General features: G+C 48.7%; 1 protein-coding gene across 1 annotated transcript in view; it reads right to left on the bottom strand.

Moving 5' to 3' along the window:
* kon (chondroitin sulfate proteoglycan 4-like protein) overlaps positions 1–12,721 on the bottom strand; it is a 94,684-nt gene that overhangs the window by 4,409 nt on the left and 77,554 nt on the right. The window contains exons 6-11 of the mRNA XM_033472714.2: positions 11,738–12,332; positions 9,536–9,790; positions 5,615–5,812; positions 4,429–4,630; positions 1,215–3,932; positions 42–448 (exon numbers count right to left, since the gene is read on the bottom strand). Coding sequence (XP_033328605.2) covers positions 42–448; positions 1,215–3,932; positions 4,429–4,630; positions 5,615–5,812; positions 9,536–9,790; positions 11,738–12,332 — 4,375 coding nt within the window. The remainder of the gene's footprint in view (positions 1–41; positions 449–1,214; positions 3,933–4,428; positions 4,631–5,614; positions 5,813–9,535; positions 9,791–11,737; positions 12,333–12,721) is intronic.

The following is a 12,721-nucleotide window of genomic DNA, read 5'->3' as shown; positions in this document are numbered from 1 at the left end:
TCCGCATGATCAGAGATCCGATCTACGACGGGCATACTCGCCTGATTGGTTAAGGATTCCGCGAAGTGCGCCTCCGTGTCGAATACGAACGAATCGTTGGCGGTTAGGTCCATGAATTGTTTGGTATGCTCGTAGAACACTTTACTGTTATTGACATCTATTTGCGTAAACCGATCAACGTTCAACCATGCGCCCTCGTTCGTCTCCATGATGATTTTGCCCAGACGCGGCCCGTTCCGCACCGTGTACTTAATTTCCCGAGTTTCATCGGAGCACCTCGTTAGCAACAACTTCTCCGAAATCAATTTCCTGGTCAGGGGGAACACGTTCAAAGCAGTATTTCTTTCGACAGACAACCGAACCGGCTTCGTGCTGACCATCAGATTGTAGGACTCGGATGTGTGTACGCCGTCCGACAGGACGAAGTTGAACTCAGCGTCGGATCCATCTGGAAAGGGTTTACACAAAGGCATCGATTAACTCTTGTCATAGTGCGATTAATTAACCTTTTAGGCACGACGCGCCACTATAGTGGCTTCTGCGGATATTATCTTTCAGAACGACACGCCACTATAGTGGCTTTCGCGGATGTCATCTCTCTGGACGACGCGCCACTATAGTGGCTTGCTCTAGTAGCTCACTCGCTCATCGTTTGAACCAAATAATCGTCTTCGTATGCATTGTTTCACACTTCTTTTGTCTTCGCATCGATTTACAACAGTCTACAGGGTATCCCAAAAATGTCTCGCAATCCGGAAATGGCAGGTTCCTCGGATCATTTGAAGCAACTTCTTCTTTTACAAAAATGTTCTCCGAGGCACCGTTAACGAGTTATTAACGAAAAACAGTGACCAATAAGAATCGAGTACGGCTGACGCGAGGCGGCCCAGCCAACCAGTGCGCGAAGCCCAGTTCCGCTCATTGGCACGATCGCCTCGCGCCACCCGAGTTCGCCTCTCATTGGTCACTGTTTTTCGTCAATAACTCGTTAACGGTGCCTCGAAGAAAATTTTTGTAAAGGAAAAAGTTGCTTCAAATGGTCCGAGGAACCCGTCACTTTCGGATTGCGAGACATTTTTGGGACACCCTGTACATACAGTATCAGACTCTGCCGTCCAGAGAAATAGCCTCGCGCAGAATTCAGCCGTACCTAAAAGGTTAAAGAACTCTAAAACGTCGGAGAACTATTTTAGGAACAAATCCTTATTGCTCACTTGTATGGGTGAAGAGGATCATCGCCTGATCAACCTGTTCCTGCGTAAAGCTATAGACATCCACTATCGGCTTCGACTTCAAAGATATGAACCCGTTTCTAACGCCGGTGATGTTGAAGATCAAATCTGGAGCCGTGGTGTCGTTATCGACCGCTGCCAGGTTGGTCGACGTCACAGGGATCGAGCCACCTTGCCAGACGTACAACTTAGTCCTGTTAATTAGTACTGGTAGTTCGTCGTTAACGGGTTGCACGTTGACCCAGACGTCGAACGGTTCGCTGGTCTTGTCCCCTGCAACGAGGACCATCTTGAACGAGTCCTTGGAGGACTCGTCGCCGTTGTGCTTGTAGAGGATCGTTCCAGCGGCCAGGTGTTTCTGAGAGAACTTCTTCACCTGGGTGTTCTTCGTCGCGTCTAGCACGGTTCCGTGTTTCGGTTTCTCGGTGACCCGATAGTCGGTCACCTTGCCGGAGTAGTAAGGCGTTAGGATCACGAAACTCTTTTCGTCGAGGACCGTGCTCTTCCCTTCGATCACAACGAGACTCTTCGCCTCGACGTAGAGCTTCTCCGGGACGATCACGAAGTTCACGTTGAGATCGTGTAACCAGGTGATTCCGTTGGTCGCGTCGACGACGAACTTGTCGTTCGTTTGATTGATCACAGACTGTACGTAAAACACCCTGCCCTCGTTCACGAGCTTCTGATCGAAGCTCTTCACCGCGTTACCGATGTAATCCTCTCGAGCCTCTTCGGTGTGCTCGTCGTGAATCTGCAGCTCGAGGTATCCGTTCTGCGGCCATTCCTTCAGGAAGTAGACGATCTCGGAGGCCGGTATCTTCGGGTGCATCACCTCGAGGCTCTTCTGATTCAATAGCACACTGGTTGCTTCCTCCACGAACACCGTTTTATTGCTCTGCACGATCAGCGGCTGCCAGTAGCTCTCCGGGTAGATCTTCACCGGGAACACGCCCTCGGCCTCCGCTCCTTTCGCCGACACCTTGAACTTGAAGTCGTCCCAGGCCAGCGAGCCACCTAAGTGCTTGTACGTCACTGTGCCGTACCGTAGATCCTCCTCGGTGAACGAGTTCGCTTCTTTGCCGGGCTTCAACAGTATCCCGTGTTTCGGTTTCTCCAGCACGGTGTACTTGATCTCCTTCTCGGACGTGTACACGTTCGTCTCGATGTCGAATTCGTTCGGCCTCAAGGCCACCGATCGGTTGAACTGCACCACGGACCCGTTGTTCACTCTCAACCTGATGTACGGCGGACTAGCTTGAATCTCGAGGACACCGGCCGTGTAGAAGTGTCCGTCGGTGACGCTGAACTCGAATCTCCCATGGTCGTCGCCCTGGTGCCTGAACAGGATCTGTCCGTTGTTGATGTCTAGCTGGCTGAACTCGTACACCTGCACGGTAGGGTTCGATACTCTGACAATCCCGTTCCTCTGCGTGTCTCTTCTAGTGTAGATCAGCTCGCTAGGCTTCGTGTCCACGTCCTTGTCCACGTAAGCCAGGTCCTTGCTGGTGATCAGCCTCTCCCCTTTCGATACTACCTGGAACACTTTGTTCACCGATCGCTCCGGTACGTTGTCGTTCTTCATGGTAATTTCGACGCGGAAAGAACCGACGTACATGAAGTCCACGGGGTCCGCGGCGATCGCCACGTACTGGAAGGAATCCTCGCGGGTTTCGGAGTCGTCGTGAACGTAGTAGACCCTCTGCGAGGCGAGTTCCTCGGACGTGAAGTAGAACGTGTTGTTTCGTGAATGGGACCTGGAGTTGTTGACGACGGTGAGCCAGCCGTGACGAGGCGGCATGGTCATGTTGTATGTCAACGACGTCACCCCGTAGTCCTTAGCGTTGATCCTGTGGATCCTGACGTTGACGCGCGACCCTTCGTCCACGCGCAACGTCTCCACGCTGTCCAACGGCTTCATGCTCTTGCTGAGGTAATGCCTGAGCTTTAGGCTGCCGTGCAGGTCGATGCACTGCGGCGCGCTGACCTTGAACCCGATCTCGTCGAGGATCGTCGAGTGTGCTCGCTTGAAAAGCCGATAGACGAGTCGAGCGGAGTCGATGTCCTCCTGAGTGAAGGCGTCCCCGACTCCTAGCTTTTCGTTCGAAAGTAACAGGTTACCGTATCTCGGCCCCGTCGTCACGGTGAACGCGATCTTGCTGGACGAGGTCAGCAAAGGGTTCGTCTGGTACCTGAGGTTCTGCCCGGTGACGACGACATCGGCGACGTTCGTGAAGTTTATGGACACCCTTTTCATTTCTTTCAATTCTAAATCGATGAACATAATTTTGAAGTCGTAGGTGTGATGCGCCCTGACCTCTCGCACGCTCGCTTGGAACTTCAGCTCGTCCTGGTTCGGGCTGCCCTCGTTGTGAAGATACCTGACCGTATGCAGCTCGACGTCCCTGCTGGTGAAGTAGTTGACGTTCGTCCAGCTGCCCGAGACGTCCTTCAGCTTCTGAATCGTGCCGAATTGGGGCGGCGAGACAATGTCGTAGCGGATGTCTATAGTGTTGTCGTCCGAGTTCGTGGTGAAAGAAAGGTTCGCCGGGGTCAGGTACGAGAAAGATCGATGCACCACCACCAGCCCCGTGTTGTGCATCAGCTTGATGTCCAAAGAATGAGCAGCCACCCTCAGGCTCGCCGGCTTGCTGCTCTCGATCCCGTCACTCACCTGGAGGTCTAACTTTGCGTTCGGTTTCGCTGCGGGAACACAATCGTCGAAGATTTGATTAAACCAGCGGATTCTACAGGGACGAGGATTCCCTCGAGCCCAGGAGTCACGGTGAATTGGAAATGCTCCCTTTGGGTACATAAAAAGCGATATAAGCGTAGATGATACATTTACGATAAAATACAAGGATCGATCTCCTTGTGTTCATCAAGTTGTGTTTTGGCTTATTCGGTTTGTCGATTAAGAATTCATTTTCAGATCCGATCAAAGGGCCATATCTGTCGCGAATGCTTTAAATATGAACGAGTCCGAGTTCGAGAAGTTCCAAGAACTAGAAACATCTAGGATTAATTCACGGATGAAGCGTTTCAAAGCAGCTAGTACGCGAAAAAGTATTCTTAGCTGCTAGATAAGTACGGAGATATAGAATAAGATCTTTGCGTTTTTTCAGGTCCTTAAGACGAGTTCGTATCTAGCATGAAAAGCTGCCGTGCAAAATAACCCAGAATAAGATGATTACGTTACCATTTCCCCGGTGTACGTATGCAATTAATCCTTGCATCAATTCGGCTTGAGTGAACGTGTCGATGGGTCGCGAGGGATAAGTAACCCTCTCTACGTAGCCAGCGTCGGCATCGGTACGCAGAACGGTGTAGACCAGCATATCCGACGGCGTGTCGGCGTCGATCGCCCAAACTAGTTCTTTCGTCAGAATCTTCCTTGTCCCCTGAGAACGATCGTACATCACAGTTTATGCCTTCTGCGAACACACCCGACCTACGATCGTGCATGAGGCCTTTAGACCAGGGCCGACTGACCTAGCTTCATCAAAATTTACTCAGAACTATGTACGGCCATGCATCGTCAATTGTTGAAACGGTAAACTATACCGGCCTCGGGAGCAGCTCAGGGCGGTATTAGATCAAAGGCAGGATATCGGCATTAGGAACTAAAATCCACTACTCCATTGGCGAGAGGAAAATTAGGGGACCGCTGCAGCCTCCGGAGCTGGATTTTTAGAGACTGGAAGAGCGCTGCTACAGCCCTGTCAAAATCGGGAGCATCGTAACCACGCCCACTCGGGCCAACAAAGACTCCCGACGCTTTCATCATCGACGCTGCGATACTTGCTAAATCGAGAGCTTCCTTCCCTGTTGCCGCGGAGAGCAAGGCTGTCTGTTCCCGGGGCAAATTTGTTGGCCATACCGGGTCTAGCAGCTCGACTAATTACGCCGGCCGATTGTTCCAGGTTCGGAAAGAACTCGGGCATTTCAATTACAACGACTCACCGGCCGGAGCGCCCTCGATCTCCGTCGGTATCTTGAACCCCGAAGGGGTTAAAGCTTAATTTGAACGGCGCAAGAATTATTTCGTTTAAGAAGATTGCTGGCTTAAGTGGTTAATTAAGGGCAGCGTTTGAAGCAGCGACTTAAATCGATTTCGCTCCGAGGCCGGCGCGACGCGGCGGCCGTCCGTTCCGCCGAGGACCGTGAACGAACGGCCACGATCTCGTCGAATCTCGATTAATTGATTTACTGTGGCGAGTCGGCGAGCGTGTCGGCCGAATCCGCGGCAATTACGTTAACGCCGGCGGCCTTCGGGTCGGTTCTCCTGCCGTAAAATTTCTGCTCGTGCGAGGAGACCGAGCGAGCCCCGACGCGATAGTACAACGTCAGTCTCGCCCAGCTGTTCTATGCATGGTGTGTCTTACCTGAGCGAGACGCAGCACTTTCGCGGTCGATATCTCGAGCAACGGCGGGTCATTAACGGGCGTAACGTTGACGTGTAGCGGGAACCTCAGTCGTCCTTGGAGATAGCCAGGTAACGTGTAACCGGCGCCCGCCACCAGCGTCACCTCCAGGATCATGCTGTCCTCCGTGGTCTCGCTGCCGTCGTGCATGTACTGTATCTGTCGCGGATTTCATCGTGATAATGAGACAATGCGCGACTCCGGTAAACAATGTTTCCGCGGAGACGTATGAATATGGATGTATCTAGGCCCGAAGCCGTGCGCCGCGGAGCGAGAGTCCCTCGAACGACGTCGACGACGATGAAACAACGACAACGGCAACGACAACGACGTCTCGCGCTCGTCGCGATTATTTGTCTCGCGACGACCGCGACGGCGACTTTATGAAACCGCGACAACATCCGGATGAAAAATGCCGGGTGTATGTGCACGCAAGCGCCCACGGTGCTCTCGAAGTTACACGAAGATTTACTCCTTCCCGTGTTACACTTTATTTACGAGTTCCAGCACGGGATCGAAATTTTTCCTTCTCCCCGGTTCGGTCTTTTTCCTCTCGACTTTCTTAACGAACCAATAAATTCTTTGACACGCCGAGACTCGTATCTCTCGTGTTTTTAAAACGGGCTTTAAAAGTTCCCACCCCCGGCACACGGTGAATCACCGGCGTTAAATTCGCCGGCGATTTAATAGCAGCATACCAAATCGACTCTATCTATGCGCTAATTTCTAACATGAGAAACGTATAACTCCACCCCGGGTCTCTTCGCCCGTGGAACTAGGTTTACGGAGCGCTAAAAGCAGCTGTTTTCTATACGTTTATAAAAGTAACGAGAAGCATTTATTCTGATTTTTAGCTCTCGAGTGTTATCGTAATATTCGTCGCCAATCACACGTATATTGAATAAATAACCCATAAATGTATCTTCGCAATCCGGATGATCGTAAATTAGAACATTTAACGATCCATCATATTGACGGTTCCGTAAACCCAGTGTTAATTGAAGTGTACGAGTATTTTCAATGGAGCGCGTACCTAGAAACAAATTACCGTATTTTTCTGCACCGTTCGTTTAGGATCTATCACGTGTCCAGCGTACCAGTTGTTTCTTCGAAAACCAGGACACCCAGTTTAGGTTTAACGAACCAATAAATTCTGTTTACGTCTCCGGCGTTTTCAAGGCGAACGTTTAAATATTCGCCGCCGGACCCTGCACCGCGCGTCACCGGCGTTAAATTCACCGGTCACCTGGTCTGTCGTAATTAAAATTAATTGCAGCGGCCCCGGTAAGCTTATAAATCGGCGATTAGCATAGCGAATCGACGGGGGTTCCGGGCGCGCGTTCCTTCGCCGGGATTTTCGTACGGGAAAACCGAAGGGAGAAGGTTTCCCGGGGTGAATAAAAGGAGAAGCAGGGGTATCGGGAAAGAAATAACCCGGTGGTAAAACGCGGGGCCCCGGCGTTTAATGGATACGCGGTTCCGGACCGAGCGCGAGCCCACGAAAAACCATTAATGAGCGGTGGTGGTGTTTATAAATAGAGCACCGTCGTTGGATAAATTGAGTGCAAGTAGAAGAGAAACAGACAACCGAGAGGTCCGACGACACGAGGAGCGGCCCCCCCCACGGTTCTAAAGTTAGTTCTTCCACCGGCAACTATCTATAGCATGCGAGTCCTATGACGAACTGGAAGAGCGGACCGCGGTTTTTCATCGTCTTCCTCCTTTTTCCTCGAATAATTATCATCGAACACGCCATAGTTCCTCAAGCTTTTCTGGCGCGGAGCCCTTGCTCGCGGAGCTCTTTTTATTCAGTGTACCATCCCCCCCGCGTCTCCCCCATTCTTTGGGCAAGCCAGTTTTATTACCAATATTTTGAAGCGTAGTTTGCAGCGTAATTTTTTCAGTCCCGAGAAGTTGAAGTAACAAATAAAATAACTGGGAACCATGGTGTACTTGTTTCCGTTGTGTTGTCCGCGAACTTCTAGATGATATCAGGTCACACGAATGTTATTTATAGATAAAATCAACAGCAATTGTATATGAATCACTTGTTATATTTGTCGTTAAATCGCTTATTATGCCCTTTGTCCTGCACGAACACGCGTGCCATTAAGATGACAAAAGCATCGTTGCGATCAGTTCTGTGTTGGGGAAATGAATTATGCCTTGGTTTAGAATGTTTGAGAAATACTTGAATGCAATAGGATGAACAGTGTTAAGATGCGTAACTACGGGCTTTGGATGTTCCTCTTCTCTTGCACTCAGCAACGTGGTATCGTTTTATCTATTATTCTGTACCACTATTTTCAAAGTTAATGCATTTAGAAGCGATAGAGAAAAGAAAGACAAGAGAAGCTGAAAAATTTTTTAATAACGAGAAAATACCGAGAAGTAAATTTTTCGCTCGGTTGGTAGAAGAAAGGGGCGAGTTACGAAAGAAATTAATTATGCGCAAGGATAGGTGGAATTTTTTAAGGGTTCCCTAGCGAGTTATCAAGGTTGACTATTTTTAGGACGATTAATGAGATTGTTCTGCTCTAGAAAGAAATACAGTAAGTTTCCCCTAATTGACTCTCAGCTTGGGAACAAAAATGGACAATTTGGGAAGAGGAGACACGATTATTTTTACAGTTGTTGACAATCGGTAATTATAAAAATGAGCCGCAGAGGTTCGAATAAATCGTATCTTCTCTTCTCAAACTGTCCATTTTTGTGTACAAGCGAGGGTCAATTAGGGAGAATTTACTGTATTCAGTTCGTCGTAGTTCTACGCGGGTTCTAAGTTAAGAAATCCAAGAAACGTTGGTTCAGGTTTGCGAAAGCGGCAGGAATTCTTTGAAGTCGTGTTCCACCGACAGCGGTGCTAATCGACAACCACATTGATCGATGCTAACTTTGGAAACGCGCGTATATGCTCGCTGTACAAGGAAACCTCAATTATCCTTATTAATAAAGAGAACACGGCGGAAACTTCTTTGCCGTTAAATTGCATAAACTTTCTAACAAGTTCAGCTATGCTGTTAACAATGTTAATGAAATGTGCGGGTAATCTTTATAAAAGGCAAAGACAAAGTGTGTTAATTGTATCCCGTGTAACCATGAAAGTCTGAAAACTTGTTCGTATAACAGAATGTTCTGAACGTAACCGGAACCTACCGATGCTACGATGCGATACCAAAAATTCTTCTCGGCAGAAAAACTTCGCGCTTTTAATAACGGAAAGCAGAACGACCAAAAATTATCATAAAGTGATGCTGTCGGCGAAACCCGCGCCATGTTTGTCCAACATTTCAAAAGCAGCATCCGATTGTACAGAATTTCGGTATAATTTCGAATAATTCAGTGAAGGGGTTAATCATTGCTAATCATATTCCGCACAAAGATCCGCAGCGATACGACGTATAATTATGTCGCGTGCATTGATTCGTTCGTAGAGGGTTATAAATAGACCGTGAATTTTATGCGTTCGTAGCAAAAACACGTAGATAGAATGTAAAACGAGTTTAAAAAATTTAAGAATGCGATCGTATTATGCTCAACTCGATAAAATTATTAGAAAAAGTAAATAGTTTGTAGCGTCTTTATCTTGCAATTAATGCAGACGATTTTTATTTTACATAAAAGTCTGCAGTCTGCTTTAATGAAACAGCAAGAATAAGATTATAAAAGTATCATTGTTGCGATTCGACGTCGTTCTTCTCAACGAGACGAAGAATATTCGGTGGATTTGTTTGCAACGCATCAATTACGCTAATAATTAGTCGCGCGCCGTGTGCACAGGCGTTATCGATCATCCCCGTGGCGTTGTCAATTTTATTCCGGTCACGTGGCCCCCTCCAGCGAATTCGACAGCGGGCATGTGTTTCGGCGGTCGGGCATTACCTTATCTCGATTAATGTCTTGGAGAGTGAAGGAGTGCTCTGTTCTGGTCGTTAGGAGGTCCAGGGCCAGGTTTCCATAGGTGGGCGGCGTAACCAGGGTGAAGATAACGCCGTCCTCTTCGACCCCATATTTAGCGATGTCTAACACCATGGCAATGTTATCACTCGTCACTGGCACGTGTTCACCCTCGGATACGAGCAGCGGGCTCAGCGAGAGGATCTCCAGGTTCACGGGTAAATTTCCCTTCGAGTACACCTGCGAAATTCGAGAACCGAACATGTGTGTTTCTGTGTGTATATATGTGTGCGCGCGATCGAGCAACGGCGAGGCCGTTTCCGCAAAAACGGGACGGTGACGTATAGATACGGTCCGCGGGGGATGGCAGTATAATCGTTATGGTGCAGTGCGAATACTGCCAGTGGAACTGGCTCGGACATTGTCAATATTAAAGCGATCCGCCGATAATACGAATCCGGCCTCAAATAATATAACCTGGGTACGGCGAGTTTCGGAATTGAATTTCGAAAAATCGAATGCACCGTGTTCTGAGTCTGACTCGTCTACGGAGCGTCGTACCGTTTCTTTCACAATTATGATAACTAGTACTTTCTCGATTGTAATAATCTCTTAAAAGAGAAAGAAAAATTATGTGCACATTGTGTGCCAGGATTGATTAAAACACTTAAATATCGATGGTACGAAACAGGATCTTATTTCGAATTAAAAGAAATTGCATCCATAATTAACAGGAATAAAATTCTGTTTCCTTGTTGTCAATATTTAAGCACTCGAGTAAATGTTGGCTATATATATATTTTCTATATATTTTCTATAGTGGCTATATAGCTTTTCTATAGTGGTTTCTATATTGGCTATATATATTTTCTTAGTCTTCTAAGAAATGATTACACTCGACAAATTTTTGATCATTGCAATTGCGAAGAAAATGAAGGGGTTGAAGCTGGAAGTTAGGTTCTTCTTTGATTCGTTTAAACCGGAAGTCGCGATAACAGTTCTAATAATAATTAATACAATGTTATTAATAAATATCATCGATAAATAATTATTAATAAATTCAAGAGCGTTCCTTTTCGTCCGAGCGTTCACTGTTCGAGCCAGTTGCAATTTTCTAAAATTCGATACTCTGAACTTTCCGCGAAATCGATATGCACGGCGGAGACGGATCCCATATTCTCGTTATATCTCGAAAAATTTCTCGTAGGGACGAACCCGCTTTTCGATACCCCCTTTGTGTAAGACAATCTGATCGCACGTCCCTCCACCGACTTAAATTTAGCTGGCTAAATATGGAGCAGATCCTTCAGCCCCGTCGTCTTGCTTACAAAATTTTGTCCACCCTCTCCCCTCCGGCGTCACTGTAATCCGCCTCATGCAAATATTTCTCTTCGCCCCTCTGGCGTTCACCCCGCGCCATCTCAATCACCCCGCGCAATCACACCCGCGCGTCTAGATCATCCTTTTTCGCGTATCATCCTGCGCTTTTCAAAATCCCCTGTCGCTTTGCCAGCTTGATAAACTCCGCGACAAATTTTACTCGAAAAATCTCCCCTCTATGTCGAGCCAGTGATTCGCTACTCTGTATACCCGCTCGAGCCCTCAACTTCTCAACCCTTCGCTTGTTAACGTCGAGTCGGCTGATTCCAACTCCATTTTAGATCCTTTTTATCAGCAAGACAGCTTCTTCAATTTTGACTCAATCGAATGAAATACCTTATTTCGATGACGTTCTTAAGGTTGCCGACGACAAAAGTTCGCAGACGACGGGAGCGAAGGGTCGCGCAAGTTAACATCTAGCTGAAAAATGATTATTAAGACTGTATACCCCGAGGATCTGCATTGCTTTCCAGCCTCGCGAGAAAATGCCCAGGGATAATATTTGTCCTAGCGATCTTAAAAGCAACAGAACTTTCTTACGTCGTCGAGAAGCAACAGAGTTCGCAGACTATGTACCCGTCGCAAATTTGATTCAAATCGAACTCCGTCCACACCGTTTAAACACGGAAGGCAGCTCGGGCCGCATAAACCACACGCGGCTACGGTGTTTACGTCGAATAATTGGCCAAGAAAGAGGCGGCAACAGTAACAATATTTTCGCGATAAAGGGGCGGGTACACGTCGATCGGTGGAGCGGTTCGACGGCAGCGGGGTGTGCTCGGGACCCGGGGATCGTTCAATATTTGCCTTGTAATCCTCGGCGTAGCTCGGCTTGATGCACAACGGTTGATCGCAGTCGCACTTAAACGAGGTGACACCCAGCTGGGAGCAAACGGCGTCCGGCACGCAGGGCTCCGCCTCGATGCACGGGAATCCCCAAACACAGCCGACCACGATCCCCTGGCTGATCTTGACGTCCGGCAGGCCGAGCTCCTTGTTGTCCAGCTGCATACTTCGCAGGCAGCCCTTGTAGCTCAGGTCGCCGGACTTGAGACCCTTGCCGAGGGCTCTGGCTCGCTTGTTCAGCTCTGTACCGCCTATGTAGAGGGTGTCCGCTAGATCCAGGTACCGGTTCCCGCCGCTCGGCAGACCGATCGTTCTTTCCTGCCGGTCCACCGTGATCCCGATTCCGCTCGGGTTGAAATCGACGACCACTCGATGCCATTTACCGTCGTTTACCGGCGCGCCGTGTATCAACTCGGTCGGCCCGTTCCCTTTGTTCATCAGCAGACGTATTTTACCCTCGAACAACTCGATCCCGAGGTAATCGGCGTACGATGATTGCCCGGTGTTGTAGAGCAGCAGGCCGGTCTCCGCGGCCGTCTTCAACTCGAACTCCCATCTGCAACAACCGGGTCGGGAGAAAATTGAAAGGATGTCGAGGAATCGACGCGAGACCGTCCAACTTCCGACGTTCCTCTGGAGAAATTATAGTCTCGTCCTTGTTAGCGTCTCCGTTCCCCCACTTACCCCCACCGAGCACCAAATTGCATTCGCGATCGTTCGACGTTCGCACCGAATCGTCGGCTAATCGGAAACAGCGAACGCTGCAACATTGCGTCGCGTTCGATCGGTCGACGCTAACCGGGAGAAATCGTGTGCATTTCTCTGCGGATTTTACGTGTCTCGTTACATTTTGCGCCCAGCTTTAAACTCCCCCGCACTCGAAGAATCTTGAAGATTTCTATTCTTTCCCGATCTTTATTCTCTCTTCGCACACAGAATTGTGCG

Source organism: Megalopta genalis, chromosome 7, assembly GCF_051020955.1.
Source record: "Megalopta genalis isolate 19385.01 chromosome 7, iyMegGena1_principal, whole genome shotgun sequence".
NCBI classification, from domain to species: domain Eukaryota; kingdom Metazoa; phylum Arthropoda; class Insecta; order Hymenoptera; family Halictidae; genus Megalopta; species Megalopta genalis.
This window is presented reverse-complemented; position numbering and strand designations above follow the sequence as displayed.